The 23,996-nt window shown below is 48.0% G+C and overlaps 1 protein-coding gene across 1 annotated transcript in view; it reads left to right on the top strand.

The window, feature by feature from the left end:
* LOC144146410 (neprilysin-1-like) overlaps window positions 1-20,740 on the top strand; it is a 59,046-nt gene extending 38,306 nt beyond the window's left edge. Inside the window, exons 17-20 of the mRNA XM_077678364.1 lie at window positions 2,746-2,876; window positions 7,476-7,541; window positions 14,699-14,775; window positions 19,558-20,740. Of these exons, the coding sequence (XP_077534490.1) occupies window positions 2,746-2,876; window positions 7,476-7,541; window positions 14,699-14,775; window positions 19,558-19,657 (374 nt within the window). The 3' untranslated portion in view covers window positions 19,658-20,740. The remainder of the gene's footprint in view (window positions 1-2,745; window positions 2,877-7,475; window positions 7,542-14,698; window positions 14,776-19,557) is intronic.
* Window positions 20,741-23,996: the final 3,256 nt, after the last annotated feature.

Genomic DNA, 23,996 nt, shown 5'->3' with positions numbered 1-23,996 from the left:
AGTTCGTGAACGCGAAAGGATCGAACGTGGACGTTTCAAACTGCTCTGTTACATAGTATTTCTAGAGCCCCGTATTACCAACACGCCCTAAGTGAGGCTGTTTTGTTGTATATTTTTGTGTAGAAGGGTGATATTTGCGGGATGGATGCCGCTGGCGCATACGGACAGCGCGGTGTTTGTTTACGTGTGCGGCAGGCTCAGGATAGTTCGTGAACGCGAAAGGATCGAACGTCGACGTTTCAAATTGCTCTGTTACAGTAATTCCGTTCTTGCATTTGCGTGATTAAGTTGTGGTCGTGCAAGCGCTGCACAGAGGGCTTGCGCATGGTTCGCGGTGACCTTGGTTCGCGGCAGTTCGAGCGCTGCGCTGGCTTTTTTGCGTTCGCGTTTTTTGCGTTAGTTGTAGATCATTAGGCAGCGCTCAGTATGCGTCCCGCATTAGCTACTGACATTCATGCCGCCTTTATTCCGTGCACTTTCCGGTGCTTTGACGCTGTTGCAAAATATGTCACCTTCACGTCGTTATAGGCTGCTGTCTAGGTCAAAGTTCTCGCGTCTCCTTGTTGGCCTCGCCCAAGACGGCTGTACTTTTAGCAGTGCGTCCGTGGCATAGCAATGTTAGTGCGATTGGCGTTCACAATTACTTCGAGTAAGGCCCTGTCGGGCATATTTGGAACAGTCTCGCACAAAGAACGCGCAGTTAAAGAATGCGCTCAGCTTACAATTAGCTGTTGTGCCCAGTTCTATTATAACTACCGTATTCCAAGGCCAGAAGCGCGCTAACAAGAGCAATTGTGAATCCTTTTTATGCTGTACAGGTAACATTGATTCATGTGTGGGCTTTGATAAGTTACCGCTTGCTACAGCCGAGCTGGCCGCGACTGCACTGACCTTAATCGAGCAGCCGAGAGAACAACTCGGCATCGCGAAGCTACATAAAGTGATGCCGACGCAACACTTGTTTGAAACGAGCAGCTGACTCTTCGGTTGTTATCGGTTGTTATACGCTGGCGGCTTCGATAAGGCCTGCTCCGAGGCAGCTGAGCCTAAAATGGACAGTTGCGGGGAAGAGAAGAAAAAACAAACAACGCGGGGACGAGGTACTACGTCACTGGCCGTTGCCCAATGGCGCGCGGCGTTCGCCGGCGAAAAAGAAAATGGCAAAAAACGAAGGAGGAAAGGAGCGCGGGCGAGGGCGAAAGGCGGCGAGATCTAAAGATGGCGCTACCTTAGTAATTTCAGGGACCTTAAAGACGCTGGCACCGAGGCGCTAACTGTCGGCGCACATTAGCGTCATAATGCGCTACTTCGCTTCGACTCTCCTAGACGGCAGCTTCATCTGAATAAAGAGGGTAGTGGGAAAGATATAAGGCGCAGTCATAGACCTACTTGCGATTGAGCGCACTTGGCAAAGCGCTGTGTACCTCCCGTTGCGGTGAGAGAGTTCGTGGCTCTAATCCGGGCGCAGCCGCGACAATGGAACTTTTTATGGCGATGTCAATTCCGTGAAGGATATGACTGGTGAGATATTGGTGTACCTGGGCATAAAACATTTTCGTGTTAAAAATGTTCAACGCGTTATCGCGCCTTCTCATCCCCAACTTGGGCACCATTTTTGTATCCCACATAATCAGCCCCGTACTGATCTCCAAGTATACGCTTAACTGTTTTTTTTTTGACGCACAAGGTTGGGCGAAGGCATATACCCCCTGCGGACATCCATCGCTACATTGCATGTTGGAATTTTAGGAAACAAGTATCTTTGTAGTCCACAATTGTTTTTGAGCGGTACCATGCCATAGCGTCCAGTTTATCAGCTGACTATCTTGGCAGTCGTAGCGCGATCATCAATTGTAGCAACAGCTTCGGCGTCCATCACCGGCGACAATATAGCAGCCAAGTGCAGTGGTACTTGCCAACTCTCGTAATGCCGCTCAATGCTGGTGCAAGATGACGAGTAAGACGAGCAACCCTATAAATAGAATTCTTGCTTTACCATTAACAGCAATTCAGTCGTCAGGTGGTCAAAATGTATGTGTAATCTACTTTGAGAGTCACACTGAAAACCAATCACATTTTCAACCCAGCATGACTGACACATTTTGTCCTCATTAACAGCGTGAACAATAAATGGGGAATATCGGCAAACTATTCATTGCGCTCTGTAACCACAGGCAGCGATAGAGGAGCAGAGAACGGCAGAGTGGATATGACGCATCGAGAGCCTTCTTTCTGAACGCTGGCCACGCTGCCATGGATACGAGCGGGGGCGTGGAGCGCCAGACGTCGCCACCTCGACTGGTCTTGCGACTCCCGCGACCGCTTTTGCGCTTTTAAAATTAAATGTGCCACCCGCACAGGTAGTAGATTTAAGTGAGAGGAATGGGAACGGCTTAGGCGAAAGGCCGATACTGTTTGGCAGCAAAGAGGTGGCAGGCAGCCAATGCCAAAGCGAGCCAACGCAACAACTGACACGGTTGGGGTGCTAATCACGGTTGGCACGGCGTACGAGGGGTGTGCGAGAAACGTCGCGTCGCGGAATTGTGACGCCGGAGTGGGGCGTGAGCTTTGGTCGAACCTCAAGTTCGCGAGGGAAAGGACCAGTCGTCAAGAGTCGTGAATCGCAGTCGTGAAGAGCCACCAATATATATTCCGAGAATGTTTTAAAATGTGTGTTTGTGGCAAATCCGCGGGCAGCGTAAGCGCAAACAGCGCAGTACAGCGGCAGGTTGTTTGCAATGACAGGTGCCATGTACGATGACCGCGGCAAGCTGGTCGAGTGGTGGACGCGCCACACGCACCGCAAGTACTCCACCAGCTCGCGCTGCCTGTTAGAGCAATACGACGCATTCACCAACCCCGTTACCGGCAAAAAGGTGAGCATTCGAAAACTTCATCATCATCATCATCATCATCATCATCATCATCATCATCAACAACAACAACAACAACAACAGCCCGTACTCCAGTTCACTGCAGGACGAAGGCCTGCAGTGAACCTGAGTAGGTTATTTCCGTCGTGTTATTGGCCTTGCCCTTCTTCTAGGCCCATCTCTTGGTGTCCACCCTACTTGTCCACCGGTTGTCGGTTCGTCTCAGTACACGGCCAGCCCAGGTTCATTTCTTTTTTTTTTTTACTTGAACTATGATATAATCTACACGTGTTAGTTTACTGATCCAGGAAGCTCTTTTCCTGTCCCTAAGTGTTGCTTGTATCCTTATTCGTTCCATGGCCCGTTAAGCCGATTTGAGTTTGATTTCCAGTTGTTTTGTAAGGCGCCAAGTTTCAGCTCCGTATGTCATCACCGGCAGTACGCACTCGTTGTAGATTTTTGTTTTGAGTGACAGAGGTAGCTTGCTTCTCATTATTTGGGAGTGCTTGCCGAGTGCTTCCCAGCCTATACCTATTTTGCGCCGGATTTCTCTCTCGTGGTTGGTGTCAGCACCAACCATCTGTTCGAGATAGTTTTATTCTTTTACTTCTTCTGGCATTTCGTTTCCTAAGCTGAGGAGGGCACTCTCGGCATGCTTATTCCTTATTACTTTAAATATTTACTTTTAGCCCCACGGCTGTCACAGCATGTCTGGAGGGGCTATTCAGAAAGCTCGACTGGGAAAACACGGGATTAATGATAAACGGAGAATACTTGAGTCATTTGAGGTTTGAAGACGACATCTTGCTGAGTGAGGCTGCAGAACACCTGCAAAGGATGCTTAAGGAACTGCAATCGAAAATCAACAGCACCAAACCGGAGCCTCAGGTGTGGTGGCCCGACTATAACGCAATGTCTGAAAATAACGATGTACAGACACCTGTAGTCATCAGCGCTCTACTGAATTCGGGATATCGCTGCGGTTAGACGGGGCCTGGCGGAAAGTACGAATCTGCTACCGTTTGTCCTTTCTCGCACACGTCTCTGACCAAGTGCTGTGGTAGTGTCAATAATTAGTTACATATGTAGCTCAATGCACGTTTACTTTTCCACCCTTTACGAGACGGCGTGTACAACTGCACACGCGGCTTTTAAGAGCATTTTTGCGACTTACAATCGCCATCCCCACTTAAACCGTACAGCCATCATTCGCATTTCCTACCCTACGGCGGGAAATGCGAATGCTGGTTGTACGGTTCAAGTGGTGTTCAAGAACGCCTACCGAGCAGTTCAAGAACACCTACTTGACGCCCCAAATGCTCGGCGCGTCAAGTAAGTGTTCTTGGTTTTCCGTTTTCTATCTAATTAAAACGTTTAATAAAGCAAACCTGAAGCATTTAACTTAATATATGAGGGCCAAAGATCACAATGTGTATACGTTTTGTACTGTAGCAATGGTTAAGAAATGGTCACGTTTACGATAGCGTGTTTACGATTAAGACACAACTAAAATATGGGATTGAGTTGTGTAGGGTTTGTAAGCGAATTTTGGTTATCAAAGAGATAAACACGCAGTTTCAAAATTTTCTAACGGCTACCTAATAATGCGTGTCGCAAAGGGCTAAGTAGCCAGTTTTGTTGATGCTTATTCTAGAAAGGGGAGAGTATACGAAGAAAATTGAGAATGTACCGGACGCGAAAAGGAAACTAGACCGTAGGAGCCTGACACCATGCAACATGTTAGCAACGGGTTTAACTGGCGAACCGACCTCGCAGCCTTCAGCACTGAGAAAGAAGATGCTAGTCGTCTTTTGACAGCTGATAGCAACGCACACTGCGCTGTGTTGCCACTGACTTAATCGGCAGACAGATGTGAGTGCCCGTGATCCCGTTTCTAGCAGGTTGGAAGTGCGCGGGGGCGACCGATCCGGGAATCTTAAGCTACGTGCACACTAGCGTCGAACTTGCCGTGCCGTACTGTCGACGGCCGCCAGCGGCAGTGCGGCACGGCAAGTTCGACGCTAGTGTGCACGTAGCTACACGGCAGACAAATCGGTTCTCAGAGTAATATACGCATGCGCAAACGCGTCTTCTCCAGTGTTCCGCCCTTTAGCCGCGTGAGTTTGAGCGGGGATGTGAATTTTGTGGGACCGAATCTGCGGTCATGGCTAGCCGAACAATGGGGTCGGCACTGTGGTTTCACCATGCCAGGGTTATATCATGCAGACTGCTATAGTAATAATGCTTAGCGGACAGCAGTGACACAGCCGTTTTTCCTGAAATATAACAAAAACTGCCCTGTAACGCAGGATGCACATAGGTACTGGGTAATTGTAGTGGTAAAACAGTGGGTGCTCAAACGTACACGTTAACGATCCTTATTCCTTAAGCGCGAGACTCCTTTATTTTGGCTTAAGGGTTAACGCCTGTTTGAAATGAATTTACGAATGTGCGGTTCGCTATATTCATAAACGGTCGCCCAGACGCGCGCACGCACGCACGCATGCAGATGCTATCAGCTCTTGACGTGTTTAAGAAGCATTGACGAAGTGGTATAGATATTGTAGATATTGTTACCACGGAAAGATAGGAGCGTAATTCAGCGGACAGCCTTTTGTTACTTCAGCCCGACAAACTCTTTTGTTAACGGGATATGCTGACGTCAGTTATTGATTATGAGGTTTACCGCAGGCGATGAGGCGCGCCACACTGGAGGGCTCCGGATTAATTTTGACCACTTGAAGATCTTCCACGTGCGCCGAAACCTCGACACACGGGCGTTTTTGCTTTTTGCCTCCGTCAGAACGGAGTCAGCTACTGAAAATGAACCCGCGCGGCGGCCTCTTTTCTCATGGAGGTGAAAAGCAAAAACGCCCGTGCGTATGAGATTTCGGCGCACGTTAAAGAACCCCAGGTGGTCAAAATTAATCCGGAGCCCTCCACTACGGAGCGCCTCATCACCTGCGTTGCGTCGGCGCGTTAAAACCTACAATCAATCAATCAATCAATCAATCAATCAATCAATCAATCAATCAATCAATCAATCAATCAATCAATCAAAACGAACCCGCAATTGACAATAGTGTTCCGCGCGACCATTCTTTAAGGTGACGAGTGGACGGCGTCAGCTTGCATAAGTGGTTGGTCCGATGGCACTGGTACGGGTTGATCCGTAGGCCTCTGGACGCGTAGGGATATCAAGCATTCGCTTGTATTGGCCCGCCGTCTTGGCTCCCTGCCTCGGTGGTCCCGACGGCCCGCTGAACACCGAGGACAGCGTCCCCTAAGTCGACGAGACGTCACCTGTCTGAAAGGGAAAGGTACCCTCTCAGTGCGAGCGTTCGGTTGTCGTGACTCTGTCAGGATTACTGGTGCAAACCTGGGGCGGTATTCTCGTGTTTGTCTATTTGAGAACGTCCGTCTTGCGTCCGTTTTATTGTGACTTACTTCCAGTTGTAGGCGGGCTTTGGGTTGACTTTTGCGCAACTGTTCCTGTACACATTTTAAACGACTAAGCCTATTTTAAACTATTTTTTATGAGTTAATTGTTCCGCCAGCGAACCAGCAACAAGGCGACGAAAAATCGTCTGCTCCAAATCGTCTTCGCCGAGAATCCGCGGCTCATATCTCCGCCGTGCTTCCATGGCGTCACATCCGGGTGTTCGATTTTAGCCAATCAGGGCTTGCTCAGAACGGACACTTTTGAAACGGACACAAAACGGACAAAACACGGGAATACGGCCCCTGGTCTTTGCGTAGGGAACGCGAATAGGGGATGGACCGTACGTGTACGTGTAATCCTTTGCATGCAGGAGCGCGCGCCCTGTTCACCGAGATTAGAATCACGTGACTACTTCATTCAGCTTGGCCTCGATGTTCGCCCCGACTCAAGAGCAACTGAGCCCGTCGGCCACCGACCACGAGTCGCAACAAAATGCGGAGTAGGATGACATTGTCCCTTTCGAACAAACGGATCATCATTGTCCTCTTCGTGCTCCGGCTACCTCTACCCGTGCTGGAGCAAGCTTAGAAGGAGCAAGTTGAGGACTGGATTTTCTCAAAAGGGACTTCATACCTGCTGTTCCTAGGCGGTCGTCTTTCATTCGCGAAAACGCCTTCCGTGCTCTCCTGAATTTTCTGAAAGACACGGACTCTCTGAACGGCTGTGATGCTGCCAGTATCTGTGCTGCGCGTGACATCTTCAATCACCATCACCTCTCCTCTCCCCTCCTTTCCCACCACCTTTCTATCCATCCCTCTCCTAACCGATTGAATCTTTGTTGTGGTGGCATCACCCCTAGACACCGTAATCGGCTTGGCCCGTCTGCCCTTATCTCGCGTGATATCTTACCTGTCAGCGCTGATTCAGGAAAATCAGCGCTAACAAGGTCTGCACCTGATAGAAGCAGCCTAGCCGTACATAAAGTCAGTTACGTTAATAGAAAGCATATATTACTCTAATCATTGTGGATGGGAACACAAATGGACAGAATAACAAGCGGCCTCACTTAGAAGGGCGATTTTTTTTTTGGCAATGCATGTTCCGCATTAAAAAATGGCTTTGTACCTCGTCGTGTTTACGCTCGTTCATTCCTTTTCCAGCTTAACATCAACGGCACAATTGAGCTCAACATCGCCGACAACGCGGGCCTGCGGCAAGCTTTCAAGGTAAGCTCCACAAGCCAACGATCACTTGCTATCGTACAAGAAACGTAGCCCATAAAAGCGAAGAAGTAATTTTGAAGCTCCGCTATGTACGCAGCGTGTATTGTGCCGTCGGCTGCACCCATAGAACAGGACATATCTCCCCAGGATACCCACACGATGTCAAACGTATACGTGAACTGAAGCACCCTCCCGGGTCTCGGGGAGATTATTAGCGCATTCCGAATGTGATTTCGAAACACGCAACGTGCAGTCTCCGAATTTTTCCGGCAAACGCCTGCCCCTAGAACTGACTGTATCGGCTACCTAGCAGACAACACAGATCTTGGTCCGCGAGGTTTAAGCTAGAACCCGCCGCAAATAGCAACTTGAAAATGATGGTGATTGCCTTTTATAGCGAGCCCTGATTGGCTGAAGTAGATAACTCGGAGGCGACGCAGCACAAGCAAAGCGGGGCTTCGGTTTGTCATTGATCGGAGGCTTCGCAAGTGATGATTGAAATGGACGCGAAATGCACACTTTTAAAGCGAAGGCTTTCTTAATTCCACCGGTGGCGTCCTATCAAAAAACTAATGCACTTTCCTATACACCGGTTGGTTGACCGAAAATCTCCGCTAAGATCTTTAAACCTACGACGCCTGCGTGAAACCGGGTTTCCATTGTGTCATAACGGTCGCTTGAATATCGCTGAAAAGAAACGGTTTTAGATAAGACAACGCACGCATCGATCATAAAGGAGTACGGTAGTACACGTTTATTTCGTAAACCACGTACTGGTATACATTTAGATCGCTCGCAGATGCGCGAGAAATCGTCGCGTGGTTTCGTTATTCGTTTGCGATTTGTGTCTTTGAAGGTTTGGCGATCTATTGGACGCACTTTCGGCGAAGGTTGGGCGCACTTGTAGCAAATGTTCTGGCGCAGTTTTGACGCAGTTTTTGACGTTCGAAAGCTTTCGCGCTTCTCTCGACTTTCTTTAGAAAGCCATGGCAAAGTTTTTGGAACTGAAACAACTCAGAATATCCGAAGCTTGTTGTTCGGGGTCACGGCTACGACAGCACAGCACAAGGAAATCCATGGACGTAACCTGTATAGCTCGCTAGATGTTGCAGTGCTTTTTTTGCCGCTTAGTTGCAAAACGTGTGCATTTTATGTGAACTGGAAAAGGCACGCCGATTAAAAACTGGGGAAATAGTAAACCCTGGCCCCAGCGAAGTCATCGGGAGGCGAAACTTGCTTCGTTATAATCGATAATTCGTTAAAAGCTAATTAATTCGTCAAAATTTAATGGCTGAAGCAGGCGGGGCTTCGGTTTTGTGTTTATCTTTGGGCAGAGGTCTCGCAAGTGTAAGTGTGTAACTCTTGAATGGGACGCGAAATGGACACATTTTTGGAACTGACACAACTCAGAATTCCGCACCTGCCTGATCGGGGATCGCGGTTACGACATCATCGTGCAAGGACACCTACGGGCGTAACCTGTATAGCTCGCTTGATGTTGCAGTGTTTTTTTCCTGCTTACATGATAAATGTCGGCAATTTATGTAAAACGAATAAAGAAGGCAAGCCGCGGGAAAAATGGGAGGGAATAGTAAACCCTGGTAACATCAAAGTCCTCGGCAAAGGAAAGTTGCTTCGTTATAGGCGATATTTTGTTAAAAGCGGCTATAGTTTGATTCGAGTTCACTGCAGTTGGTACCGCGAAACATTTTCAATAAATGGAGGTTTGTAATAAACCGAATTTGTTATAAAGAAGGCACGCTTATTATGTGGTGTAAGAGCTACGGTTCCTGACTCTTTTAGTGCGGTCAAATAGGTAGCGTGGGTGTAGTGTCAATGGTTCCAGGTTGCCTTTTCTGTAACCTTGCGTCTCAAAAAGTAGAAGCGTCCATATCGTGCTGCTTGAGCCCAATACGAGGCTTGCGTCCCAAATACCATCCGGTGACAGTATTTGGCTAAGGCTATTCCGCAGAAGTCTCAGTGCACAGCCGTCTTGAATCTCGAACTAACCAGAATATGGCCGAAGCGTCTTTCAGCGATCTTGCACGGGTCCTTTCGGGAGCGAAATGCTTTATCCACTAGGTCAGTGCCCCGCTAAGCATAATATCGTAAAATCTCCGACTACACCTAAGCATTTTAACACAAAACTGTTTTATTCCCGGATACACAAACATTTGAATGACGTCATATCCGTCATGGAAGTGACGCCAGTTCAACAAAGCAAGCGGCCTGTAAAGGGTGCACCCCTGCAGACAGGGGTCTCCTTGCGGGGAAGCAACACTTAGTACTAGAGCGTACGTTGAAGGACTCTGGTTATACTTAGGGTTGTTTGTTTTTGGGTTTTATATTTTAACACGAAAACGTTTTATGCCGGGATACACCAAGATTTCACTGACGTCATATCCGTCACGGAAATGACGCTAGTACACCTTGGCCGAAGTGACCCGACAGCAGGACGTCGCTCACCAAGCACACCTACAAGACAGCCGCCGACCCGTAAGTCATGCTCAGCTGCAGATGTCGCTGCTTAGGTCACTTTCGTGTTTCACCGATTCCTATCACAGAGGAATCAACCACAGTTTTTTGTGGGCTGCGAATGCAAAAGAAGTGATGTCCAATCGGACGCGCACAGCGTTCTGGATCTGTAGATGACTGTTGCACCGCAGGCTGAGGGGAGCGTGAGTAGTTGGAGTGCGAGGCTCGGCGTGACGATACAGCCTGCCGAACAGATGCGGCAGCCTTCGTCACACCCTTCGCTTTTTTAGGGCACAGCGCTTAAGCGTCCGCTACCGTGATTTGACGGCGTAGCCGGTCTCGTAACCGACTGAACGAAGACAAAGTAAACGGAGGAGGAAAGTGTGGTGAAAGTGTGAGGAGGAGAGCAGCATTCCGATGCCGCGCCACAGAAGCCCAGCACTCGCTGAGTGCTGCAGGTGCATCGATCCCTCGGCGTCGTCTCCATTGCGTGGCTCATCCGAACCACGTGACATTTGCTCGGGAGGTTCAAGCACGATTTACAGCAACACGCTCGGCGGCGGCGACGCGCTGCGAGATAACGGCAGAGTAGCGCGCGCCGCTCTGCGTTCGCTGATGACGCGATCACTTCCTGAGATGCAGCTTACGGCATGTGCCATGACCGAGCAGACTGCAGGTCGCGCTGAGCACAAATTTCGCATTAGGGAGAATAGTAATCGTAAGACATTTTAGCACGAAAGTGTTTTATGCTCGGGTACACCGAGATGTCACGGCGTCATATTCGTTACGGAAATGGCATTGCCAGAAAAAGTGAATTGACGCGGCTCGGACAGGATTCGAGGCACGAACTCTCTCGCCACAACGGCAGGTACACAGCGCTGTGCCCACTTCGCTAGCGAAAGTAGGCTTACGAACGCGCTTTATATCATCCCCACTACCTTATTCATTCAGATGGTGCTGCCATCTAAGAGAGGCGAAGCGAAGTAGTTATCACGACGCTAATGAGCGCCTGCAGCTGGCGCCTCGATGCCAGCGTCTTTGTGTACGCGGGACGCGGGTGAATTGAGACACCTCACTGCTTTCGGTTTCGGTTCGGTTTCGTTCGCACGGTTTTCAGGAGATGTGATTTCAGTCGGATTTGCGCAACGTTCCGGCGCGTGCAATCCAGTGTCTGACGTTGATGCGTCTAGTGGTGCCATACCGACGTAATATACTATAGCGATGTGCAAGTTCATATGGATGCCCAATAAACATTTAAATGCTCCTGCGAAGGCACATTTGACTTTCGTGTTTTACCGATTCCTGTGAAAGAGGCATCAACCAGTTTTTTTTGTAGCCATGTATGCCTCAATGGAGGCACGCGCTGTTCTACGTTTTGCTAAATGTCTCATTGGAAGGTGTACCCCGGTGTCGACACAGACGGTACAAAAAATCAATAAAGGCACAAGCGAAGAAAAGCATGCCAGCCCTGTTTAACGGATGATTAACAATGACTATTAAAGTCAATGTTAGATTAGTGAGTAATAGTAATGATGAGCAACGTGGGAATATATTACAATATGCTGGATTAAGAGTACCAAAATGAATGAAAATAGAATAGCGGCTAATTAGTGACTAATAAAACTAATAAGCCCCGATTATAGTGGATAAAGATATATCACGGAGACTAAAATGAAGAAAAATAAAATGAATAAATAAAATAAAAGATTTATTTGTGACTGATAGTCTAGATTAGAGTGTTGAGAGAGTGGATTATGGTGGATTATAGGGGAGCCATTTGAATTAGAATACAGTGATAATAATGATTAAGGACGGATAGGCGTTATTAAGGTAAGATAGTGTAGATTGAGATGAATTATGGTATGTAAAAAATTGGAATGAAGGGGATTAAGGCGAATTAGTACGGTCAAATAGCGTGGCTGCTGCGTCAACTGGGGGGGGGGGGTATGTAAGGTGGCCGTCACAATAGGCCAGGCTTTCGCCTTAAAAGCGCGTAAGCAGACTTTGTACCCCATATTTCTGCAGCGAAAGCTACAGTACGCTACCTCGGGCAGTCTTCGCGGGGTGACCAGTTTTGACCTTGAGAGCTAGAGGTCAAACCACACCCCCTTCCGCAAGCGCCCGTATTGGAGCAGCACCCGATGGCGAGGAGAGATAGGCGAGGTGGGAACGGAGAAGCGCGCGGTAGCCGTCCCGCCACCTGGCGGAGGAAGGCGAGGACGCCGCCGCCGCAGCGATAAGTGCCCGCGACGAAGGAAGGCGACGTGCGCGCAAAGCCGTGTGCGATGAAGTAAAGCCCGTTCTACATGGGGCGAATTTCGCGGGCGAATTCGCAGCTGCAGCGCCGCTCGCGTGCACCAAAACGATCTATTCTCGTTGCTCGGGCGGGCGAATTTCTAAATGTTTGGAAGAGTCGAACTTGTGAACGCCGCTTATCATTTGGCAATATGTCGCAGCAGTGAAAATAGGAAAATAAATAGTTTTGCCGCACGGGCGGCGCCGCAACTGCGAATTCGCACGCGAAATTCGCCCCATGTAGAACGGGCTTAAGACGAACATCCAGCTGTGGTCGCTCGTACAGCGGCGACGCTTCGCCGTGAGGCGAAAAAGATGAAACACGCTACTGTTGCGCCCAGCTTTGCTACCATCAACTCTTACGCGTTAGTGTGAGCTCCTTCATTTTTTTCGAGGGCCGCTGTACGCAGCCACATGTGTCACAGCCAGCGGGAATTTAGTTTCAGGTGCCGTTTTGCGGCTAGAGGCACCGCCGTCGCAACTGTTTTCTTACAATCAGTCACGCAGTGTTTTCGCATCAAAATGTGCAGAGCATTAGGCCATTCGTTTATGCGGATCGTAGCACTGTGAACGTGTTGCTGTCGCTGACCGCATTCGGCGCGCTCGCTCTGAAAACTCTCTGCGCAGGCGTACCGCGTGTACATGGTCAAGTACGAGGAATTGTACAGCGCGTACACCATTCCCGGTACGGAGCCGTACACCATGGACCAAGTATTTTTTATCGCCTACGCTCTCGTGAGTATAATAAGCCACCACGTTACTTTGTGCACGGCGCCGGTCTTTGCTCTCAAGCCGCCTAAGACACAACGCATGAAATAACTTTAGAAAGAACTTAGCAGGGTTGAATGAAGTCGGCTGCTCAAAGAATAAGAAACTTCGAAGCGCTACAGCGGGGGGACGCGGCACTGCAATAACCAAATCTTAATTTTTACAGCACACTTGCACTTGAGACAAACTTGTTCCACTCTCTGATGGTTCTAACGAAGGATTTCGCAAATAAGTCAGTCGGGGCACCCATTTTTCTTATTTTGAAAACATGGTCAGGTCTACATAAGCGGTAATTCACTTTCTCCTTCATAATCTTAAAGACGAACTTAACCCCGATTTTCGTCGGCCCGAGGCAAGCAGTTCCAACTCAAGTACATTTTTCAAGTGCCGCTACCCCCCCTTGTACTGTTCCAAGGTGAGCCGAGGCACCGGGTTCTCAATTTTTTCCAGTTCATGTATCAGTGTAACTCTGAGAGGTGGAAAGGTAATCTTGTACTAAACTCCTGGCAACGTTTATAGAACCAGGTCCTTGGTTCTATAAACGTTGACTCCTAGTGCGCACTCCGATTCGCCCCAAATTATAATATAATGGCGTTTTCAGTTGAAAAACTGGGCCTCACTTTGGGCTACCTGCTTGCTGCTTGGACATTTTACAACCATGACTTTAACAAAACTGTGCAAGGAAATCGGCAAACTAGGGACATAAAAATGTCGAGCGTTAGTTTTGTTCGATTATAAGGCTCCATAGGTATATGTGTCTATAGAGACAGGCGCAAATGAAACATTTAATATAAAGTTATAAGTGTGTTTATTCTTTTCGCCACTCTGTGAATGACGAATGCATCCAGAACCAACGATGCGCAGTCGAACAGCTTGTCATCAACCGCCAACAAAATAATCGATGGTCGCCTGGACAAACGCAATTGAAAGCGAATGAAGGCTCGGTTTAGGCTTTTTGGCAATTAATGCGCTTAACATTGTGCTTAACATTTGACACTTAATGCGCTTAACATTTTCACAACAACTGCTCAACACACTGATTCCCGCACCCGCAGCTCTGACAAGTGGTTTATTCCTCACCACCGGACTAACATTTTTCAACCACTAGCATACCCTTTGCCTACGGGAATATAAACATTAACGCACTCTCTCCGCGTCAAGTGCGCGAATACTTTTTAATCCATTTACGGAAACTTTCCAGAATGCTCAGTGTGGTTTGTTTTTGATACGTGAGTTCGCCAAAATGTCATTGTTTCTTGTTTGTCAAAAAGAGATGTTATAGAAACTTGGAATATTACTATTACAAGCTCATATACTGTTGTATGAAGAGATATTTTAAAGAAATAATAGTGTGCCTATTTCTGTTACATGCGACACCACGATGACCTGTATAAGATCTTACACTTTACGGTATTTTAGACTCTCCACTCTGTATTTTAGTAATTTACCCTCTGCAGTGTATTCGTGAAGCCCGGCTGGCTTGTGCGGGCCCCCAGGTCCCCTCAAGCGGTCACTGAGCAGCTTTTTGCCTGGGTGGCCCCCAACACACAATTCTGATTCCTTCCTGTTAAGTCTATGCGGCCACATTTGACCTTCATCGTGTCCTTGAACTCTCCTTGCAGTCGAGGTGCGAGGTCCCTCGCAAGAGGTCCATGTATTCCTACCTCAACCCTCGGGAGACGATACCCGGCAACTTTCGGTGAGCGCTTGTTTCCTGTTTGGCTACTGTATGGTCAAGGTTCTTGCTCACGGGAGGATAGCCAAATAGGACGAGATAAAATGGGAAAATACGAACACTGCAACAGTGCTTTTACTTCTACAGCATGATATTTATTCTAAGAACCTAACACCTAACAAGACCCGTAAATCACACTTTTTTTTCTAAAATGCTGAAATTTTTAGTCCTTATGGTCCACGGAATGCTGAAAAATCGGCAGAAATCATAGAATTGTATACTAATGCGCAGTATTGTTATTCCGCTTGTCTAGAGCGCGAGTTCCTTGCAGCCAGGTTAGGTATGAGTAGCCGAACACGTTGGGTTATTTTAGTGTTTGTTTCTATTTTTTTTTGCACCAATGATGTTTTTTTATACCATCATAGCGATCAAATGCCATTATTTCGCCAATTGTGTATTTTTCCGGAAATGCAAGATGTAGTGCAGGATTGGTCTGTTTTCATTATTTTTTATCCGCATTTCCTACGTTCTTTGATAAGAGCTTTTTTAGTTTAGTCTTCCATTTTCCGAGGACATGTATAAGATGCATATCGTTGATTTCGTCATTTCATTTCCGGGGAAATTTTATTTTTTTGTTTTATTTTCCTGGTTATTCAAAATTCTCTTCGTCCAATTATCTTAATTTACGCTGCTCTATCAAATGTATACTCCCGCCTGTTATTCATTTTTGGGGAAATTCCGGGCGTTACGCACTTTTCGCATTTTCGCTATTTTTATTCGTATTTTGAACTTTTTTTGCGGGATTTTTTTGTTCAGCCTTTGGTTTTTGGCGGATATACATAAGATGCATGTTTCTGATTTCGTGAGATCAGTTTTCTGAAAGTTCTATTTTTCCTATTTTTCTTATTTTTGTTTTTCAAAAAAATTCTGTTCGACCAGTTATCTTCATTTACGCCATTAGAACAACTGAATGTGTCACTTCTGCAAATTCTGCATTTTTGTGCGAATGCATGGCGTTACACGGCCCTTGCTGCGGGGTACTCGGCAAAAACGCTACACATTCAAATTTTGTGGCCAATTGGAATGAAATTGTTTCACACGTGCAACCTTCATACTTTAACAATTGTCACTTCGGCAAGTATTGATACTACCGGGCTAAGACTCTCCTTCCTTGGGTGTCTCCCCCGACTCGCCGTTCACTCCCTTGGCTGGGCGTCGACGGCCGCTCCGTTCCTCCTCGGGTTGCTTAGCACGTTGCATGCCAGCTGGGGCTAACAAACACTAAAATGACGCAACGCTCCTACTTACGTAATCTGCCACCACCTGCCGGCGACGTCACATACAATCACATTCTTGATAAAGTAAGGGAACGATTAGAGAAGAGCCCTTCCTCCTGCAGCGGTCTTAATGGTGGTGATGATAAGGAAGCAGAGGGCACGGGATGTGGCGGCACTGTCCGGTACCACGTAAATTCTTGCCTCGAAACCGCGCGCGGGATCTAGACCACGTTTCACGAGACGAACTGCGGGGATAGTGACAGCCTGCAAAATGCACTATACCGGGACGCGCATAGGCGTTTGGTCTGGATCCCACGTGCGGGATCCAGACCATGTTTCATGAGACGAACTGCGGGGATAGTGACAGCCTGCAAAATGCACCATACCGGGACTTGTCCTCCGGTTGAGATCTGTGTCTAAGCCCTTATCCACACAGCCGTTTTTCACCCCGTCACGTCACCGTCACGTCACCGTCTTCCGTCATGGTCGACGGTTTCTCGGGCGATTTCTCGCCGAAAACGGTGGGGCGGTGACGGGAAGCCGAGCTCTACGTTTCCGTTCTGTCAACGCGACGGGACCACGCCGCGCGCTAAACCACCCAATCAGACAAGAAATTTTTAAGGCTAAATTTAGTGAAAAGTGATCACAAGTAAAAATCTAATCCATTTTCTTTACTTTTCAGATTAAGCAAGCTCAATTCTAAGCTAAACTGATAACTAGGCAGACAACCCTGTACACTGACGGAGAGCTCCAGTACGAACGCTACTCCGTTTACGTCTCCGTCGCGGTTTCTTGACGTGATGGTGCCGTGACGGAGAAGGTGACGGCTGTGTGAATGAGGACTAACGCGTACTCATGAGGCCGGTGAGCCAGTCAGCGTTGAGGGTTGATGTTACGTTTTCTTGGTACTTTAAGAGCTTCGTACATTGCTGGACGAGTATGGTAAGAATGATTCGCGTTCAAAAATGCGTATCCCCTCCTTTCTAAACAAGATTACTCCACGATGGAGACATAAGTGATATATCTTCTGGGTACCCAGTAGGAGGCGCAGATGGCTGTGGGAAGGTCAGCTTAATGTAGCGAGTGCAACACTGCTCGTTGTGTGATGTTCTTGCCTATCGTCACTGAACTGCTGAAACAGTGTACAATTTTTAATCCCTAGAATTGACCAGAGTGATTGGGCTGAGCAAATGAACAAGGCGCACCTTATCAAAACATGCTTGCAGGTGCAAGAATGCTTAGATAAGGTGCAAAATACAGCCCTGTTTAATTTGAATGAACTAACCTTCGGTAAGTCATTCAATTCCATCCACGAAAGAAGCTTTTCCTAACAAAAAAAAAAAAAACAAAAAAAAAAAAAACACGTGAAATATCGAAACACTTTCACACTTCGCGCTACACAGCGCTATCAGAGGGACGAGTAAAACATTCAAGCGATACGAATAAACGGAACTAGAAGCCCCACTGCAATCGCCCAGTCACGTTCCTTGGCGGTGGCTTTGTCCGACCGGTGCCAATCGCACGAACAAGGTCCTGTGACGTCATGTAGAACCGGCCAGAAAGTCACTGGTGAGCCGCCATTGCTGCGTTTTATGGATTATTTGTCTGGAGTTACAATGAAATTACTATCATGTCTGAAGTTGATATAAAATTGGTTCCTTTGTTACGCGGACAAATCACACTTGTTAATACGGGTCATTCTAAAGCAGAACTCAGACTTGTATTCTTTCTTCATGGCAAATTTAAAGGGGTCCGAGACGCGAAACGCAAGTTTGATTCAGTAAAAAGACTGCTTTGTCTCGATAATAAAGATACCTGTTTTATCAAATTATTTCAGACAAATTATCAACATATTAAATGAAACATGACGCCTCAGCCACGTTTCGGTGATGTCTCTATGACGTCGCAGAACTTTGCTCGTGCGATTGGCGGTCGCCGTCGTGAGCCAGCGCCAGGAAACATAACTGGGCGATTGTATAGTGGGGCCTCAAGCTCAGTTTGATCGTATCATTTGAATGGTAACGAGCAGTTAACCCACTGATATCTAGTTCCAGCGCTGGCCCGTACTACGACACCCCTGCCCATATGACGTCACTGTGGCGCGAAATTTGAAAGTTTTCCTGTGTCTCTTGTATTTCTTCGGTGAGAAAAAAAAAATTCCCCGCATTTCCCCGAGGGGAAGAATGTGAAAGTGCGAATGCAGGAGTTGAATTTGCGCGGTTCGGTAATGTTCGCGAAAGAGAGATCACACACACACAACTACAAAGAAAGAAAGATGCATTTATTCACAGACACCTATTTGTGTTGTCGTTGTACTTGATTGCTAGAGCGGATCTCAACTTTGAAATTTCGTGTCAGTACTCCTTTAAGCGGGTGCATTAGCCCTTCTCACGCCCGATTCCTGGCCAATCCCCCACGTGGGTATGTGCCATGTCGGCAGGAACAACAACAAGAACGAGCCATGGGGACGCGGCCAGGCAGCGCGCGCCCATCTCCCCCCGTTGCTAGGGAAGACGAGGAGCGCGCGCACCCGCAGCTGTTGCTATGCGGACTACGGCGGCGGACGATTCAGGCTCGCTTAAGAAGTGCATTCGCACTTAAAACCGAGTGTCTAGACTGTCGTCCGACAGCACCCCAGCTTAGCGCTACAGCCATGCTACAGCCATGGCTATAGTACGGTGAACTGAAAGATAGAGGTGCGTCGTGCGGGGGAAGAACCAATGGAGAGCGCAGGTCCCTTTTGCGATGAAAAAATTGTATGGAGCGCAGGCGTTCCCCGCACAACTCCTGTTGTAGCCAGCGCCATCTATGTTTTTAAATCAAACTAAACAGTTATTTGACGGGTGTTACAAAACTTTATATCAAGAAATAAAAACTAAGACTATTTAGGGCAATAAATAAGGATTCATTTAACAAACAAAACTTGTGAAGCCATCTGGTAAGCGACGGCCACCAGGGGCGCTGCTTACAACAGGATTTAGGGACCACCTTAACTGGCCCCGAACGACACACTTATAACTTCTAATACACTACAGCTATAGTGCCATCTGACGACGTTCGAATTTTTAAGACTGGACTGTGGTGTAGAGGTTCCGCCTTAGCTTCCTGTTACTAGTCTGGCTTTTGTGTCCTCTATTTTTTTTATTTTAAGTTTCAAATATAATTTTCATGGCTTATATGTTTTCGATGTTCTAAAATTTTTTACTGTTCGTTTGGTTATGCTAGGTTAGTTTACGTTACGTTACGTTAAAGGAGGGCTGAGTAGTGCCAGACTTGGCATTTTTTTCATGGAAGCGGTGGTGGACAACCCTTTAGTGAAATGCTTGTAGTACTATCGGACGGCACTGCAGACACAGCCTACAAAAAGCCTCTTTCGTGGCCGGAATTGGGCTGATTGAGTTACCAAAGGCCAGTTATTTCAAGCTGAACAAAGCTTTATTTTCTCTTCGTGGCCCCTTCAAGCCAGTTCTGGCGCAACGCATGAGCCGCCATTGTCAGCGTGAGTCTCGCTCCGTGGCGCTCCTCGCAGGACCATCATCCCGCTGATGAACTTCGAGCGGTTCTCGGAGGCCTTCAACTGCCGCGTCGGGACGATCATGAACCCCGAGCAGAAGTGCATCGTCTGGTGACGCTGCAGCCGCCGGGCGGCGATGATGGCGTCGACGGAATGGCGCCGTTGCTCGCGACGATTTCGGGCTGCGGTTGTTTGGGCGACGGCGCTCTTTTCTGATGGACGCTTTGTTTATCGTGCTGTCTCTTCATTGCGCCAGCTATAAATACAGACGTTTTAGCCCAGCTTACATTTTTGCGGGATTTTAGTTTACATTGTGGCCAAAAGTTGGATGTTCGCGAGATTTTCTTTAACGCTTTGTCATGTTTGGTAGCTATGTCACCTCGTTAAATGACACGCACCGAAAAGTGGGCGCATTGTGAGTGATGTGTCTTGGTGATTTGTCGCGATTATAAGCCATGTGATTATAACACGTGATGCCACGTTGTCCGTTACGTAATTGTCAGGTCAGATCGGCACTTCATTGGTCAGGTGACTTATAGGACTGTACTGCCCACAGTTTAACTGAGGCATTCTATTGGGCTGCAGGTTAGTCCTGGAGGCTGAGCTTACGTGCTCTCTAAAGAGCCTTGTCCTTACGCCAATTAACGAGTCAGATGACGTTCAACCGTATAGCCTGTGCTCTACTGGCAAGCCATGTGCTCTGCACTTCGGCATACTTTTAAACACCAGACAATACGTGGACGGTTGAAATAATATTATCATTGCATTATTTCGTACATTCGGTCAAATCTACTTCATGATAATATGAAATGTATATTCAGCAAGGTGAATGTTCTGGTGCGGCGGAAATCGGGTATATCTGTTACCCTGTACATGAACGATGTGCCCTTGTAGTCTTGCTTCAACTGTCGCTTCCGAGCAGGAGGTCATCGTCTGCTGCCGTCACAGCCGAGCGGTGACGATGGTGTCTGCTGTGGCGCCTTTGATATCTGATTGCGGCACTCAGCAGTTAGGGTTTGAAAACGCTTTCTTTTTATCTTGTACTCCTCAAAGTACTTAATGCCTTCATTTTTGTTTACGCGCATGTCTTCAATTTTTTACCGGTGTTTGGTTGTGGTTCCTCCTGAATGAATGTAGGCTGTAATATGTTGTAAGCAAAGGTTTTGCATAAAAGATTGCGAATTTGTTATTTCTGATTTCTTTCGACGCAACGAGCCGAGAAACTTACCCTGGCGACCGAAGTGAGGGCTAAATAAAACCTTTTACCGAATTTTACTTCGTGGTCTATTCAGCAGGGCACGCACGCTTCGGTTGGCTGTCACAGTGTCGGCATTAGACGGACATTGTACCAAATGTCCTACTTAATATAAACTAGGATCTTGAAGCTGTAGAAACAAGAAGCCAAAAGGGTGGTTTCAGGCGCGTTTCCTGTAGCAGCATTTTCGTTTGGTGTGCCATAAGATCCACGTAAGGCAGAAGCAATTACGCGTTATCATTTCCAGAATGCAAGCCAAAATCTGCACGCAACCAGCCCTCACGCAACTCGTCGCCGAACGTGAAGATCGATTCCTTTCGACGAATCATTACAGAGGATGGCAGAAACGTCCTGTAAATCACGGCAAATCGATTCACAAACCTTTACGGAACAGCGGGTGTTGATGAAGCGATAAATTCTGTCGCGGTGATCGTGGGAAAGCGGACGAGCATTTCACACACCCCGTATACGTTGATTTGGAACACATGCAGATTGAAGCATGCATGGCGTGCGCAGGCGTGCGCTATACTGGAGTTATGAACTCAACAGTCCAGTATGCGCGATATGTGTGCGCTGACAAGCGTGCACTTGTGCACTCGACAGCAAAACGAGAATAAAGTGCATCAGTGAACTTCCATGTGGCGTGTCGCGAGAAGTCGAGTATATATCGCCTTGGAGTGCACTACGCACACCATATAGTGTAGCCATTCCTTTTCCCTTCATGCTGAGCCTTGGTTGACCGTCTTTGTTAGGATGTTCCAAACAATGCGGGTCCTGGTTGACGACGTTGGAGATTCACTGTTCGCGCGCCATTTGTTGGGGTGGCAGCGTACGATTGCAGGTTTTAGTGAATGGTGCATGATGGCGCTACTAATTTTAGGCCGGTAGGGTGCCTCGATGCCAGCGCCCCCCTGTACGGCGGACGCGTGAATCAAGGCACCCTATAAGCCGGCACACATCCACTTTCACATCGCAAGCAGAGGACATTCAGCGAGACCCCATTTTGCCGCTCGTCTAACTACGATTTCTGTAATTTACGGGCTCCAGTTATTCATGTAGGTGTCAGCGCATGTCCATAACACACGTTTCCAAGTCGAGGGCTACGAGGCATTCACTAGGTCCCCTTTGCATTAGGGGCGTTAGGGATTCGCGCTGAACTCTCATTTCCATCCAAATTAGGGGGGGGGGGGGGGGGTCGATTACCCTTCTAATCCAAATGTACCTCGTTTTTTGTCATTCTTGCCGTCAGTATTTTCGTGCATTGGACAAAAAATACAAGAAGTTGCAAGATATCGCATCTGGTGAGCTACGCCGTGGTGGATCATCGAAAAGGACGTTGCGTTGCTGAGCACTTAGACACGGGTTCGATTCCTGACAACGGTTCCCAGGAGTAACTCCAGCATGTATACAATCTCCATTTAATTTGAATTGTCAAAATATTGTACCTTAGGTCACAATACATTGCAGTGTCAAACGTCTCACAAAATGAACAACGCAATTGTAGAATTACTGTCGAATTTTAATAATCATTGTATTTCCCACAATCGTGAACGGTGAAAGCCATTTGATATGTAGGTAAACTCAAGCCCGTCGTTTCCAACTATACTCAGCTGCTTGTACGGGGTCACCTCGGGGACCCCAAGAGCAACAGCACTCCGCCGTACTCCAGAATACTCCCCGTCCCAAAGCCGAAACACGCTTGTCGGCATGCGAGCCCATTCCGGGCTTAGAACACGACCGTGACAATCGATCGTTACTTTCCCACAGCTTGCCGGTACTTTTGACTTCGTACTCAGCTGTTTCTTTTTTTACTTGCGCCGCAACCGAAGCCTAACATGAATGGAAGGGTCTCGGCCACGTTCGCCTTGAGAAATAGCAGAGCCGTGACCGCCGTTTGGTTGGGCGCGATTGTGGCGGCGTGCGTATTACGCCCCGGCTACATGGCGTCCGCGCTGCCCCAGCCAAGTCCTCTTGAACTTTACTACACGTGCCGAGGAAGGAAGTGATTCGTGACCAAACCGTTCGTGCATTGGTATGCCTATACGCGGAGTAATCACGTCTTTTCCGCGTTTGTACGGCGCCCCTCACTGCCATCGTGACTGGTTGGGCGGGGGTTGTGTTTGGCAGGGGTCGACGTGCCTATAAGTATCGGATGCCTCACGGGCCGCTCAGGCGTTCGGGTCACGTGAGATTGCAAGTAATACGATGTGAAAACAAAGGGGTTTGCGGACCCACACTGAGGATGGCCCACACAAAGCACCGAAGAAACCGCCTGCTCCAGCGCTCTTCGTTCGCGGCCTTCTCACGTTCTCTTGAATGCATGAGGGTTTACTCGGAGCTGGTGTACTTTCTCCTCTCGATGTGGAAATCTTGCGTGGCTAGAGCACCATGCTGATTTTGTCGATTGGTAGCAGCTATTTAAGCGGAGTTCGGGAGTAAAATAATAATGGGATGAATGGACAGTACACAGAATGGTGCGTATATAGGTGTGGCGGGTCCTCTATAGCGTAGAGATGGCCGTCACTAAAAAAATGTACGACGATATTGAGGCGTGAAGAGCGCAACGAGCCACAAGTCGTGCACTTGCCTCGAGCAGGAGAAGTTAGTGCCCCAGCGCGTGCCACAACCACCAGTATCAAACTCGATCCCGAGGGGCTGTGCTGTTACGCAGGGTGAGAGATGAGGGAATCCTGCATGTTGTTAAAGGGGCCATGAAGACAAAATGCAGTTGTTTAATCTGAAAGAACTTAACTTCACACTCAGCTCCGTTTCAGCCACAAAAGACGTTTATAACAACAGAAGAAACGAAACCATTCCCTACCGGAAACGGGGATGAACGCGAAGATTTACCTCTGTGAAAACGAAAACCAATCCCTTCTGACGAAATGAAAATAAAAAAAAATTGGCGGCGTATCTGCTCTTTTATTCGCAAATGACGACAAAAGACGATAGTCTTTGTCGACATTTGCCAAGTAAACGCCTACCTTCGCTTTCCCGCTCACAGCTCGTGTTGTCCTCCTTGCGTCGCGCTCCGCCCAAGGTTTGCTAAAAATTTGCTCAAGCCAATTTAAAGTTACCGCGTTCCACTGCTCCAGGCCGGGTGCCTCGATGCCAGCGCTGCAGGACGGCGGAGACGCGCGTGAATCGAGGCGCCCTGTACTTCAACGTTTATAGAACCGCGTTGCCCTAGTACACGTGC

The sequence above is a fragment of the Haemaphysalis longicornis genome, unplaced genomic scaffold (assembly GCF_048455015.1).
Source record: "Haemaphysalis longicornis isolate Haplotype H1 unplaced genomic scaffold, Haemaphysalis longicornis Haplotype H1 scaffold_7, whole genome shotgun sequence".
Classification (NCBI taxonomy): domain Eukaryota; kingdom Metazoa; phylum Arthropoda; class Arachnida; order Ixodida; family Ixodidae; genus Haemaphysalis; species Haemaphysalis longicornis.
The sequence above is the reverse complement of the archived record's forward strand: the minus strand, read 5'-3'. Positions and strand labels throughout refer to the sequence as shown.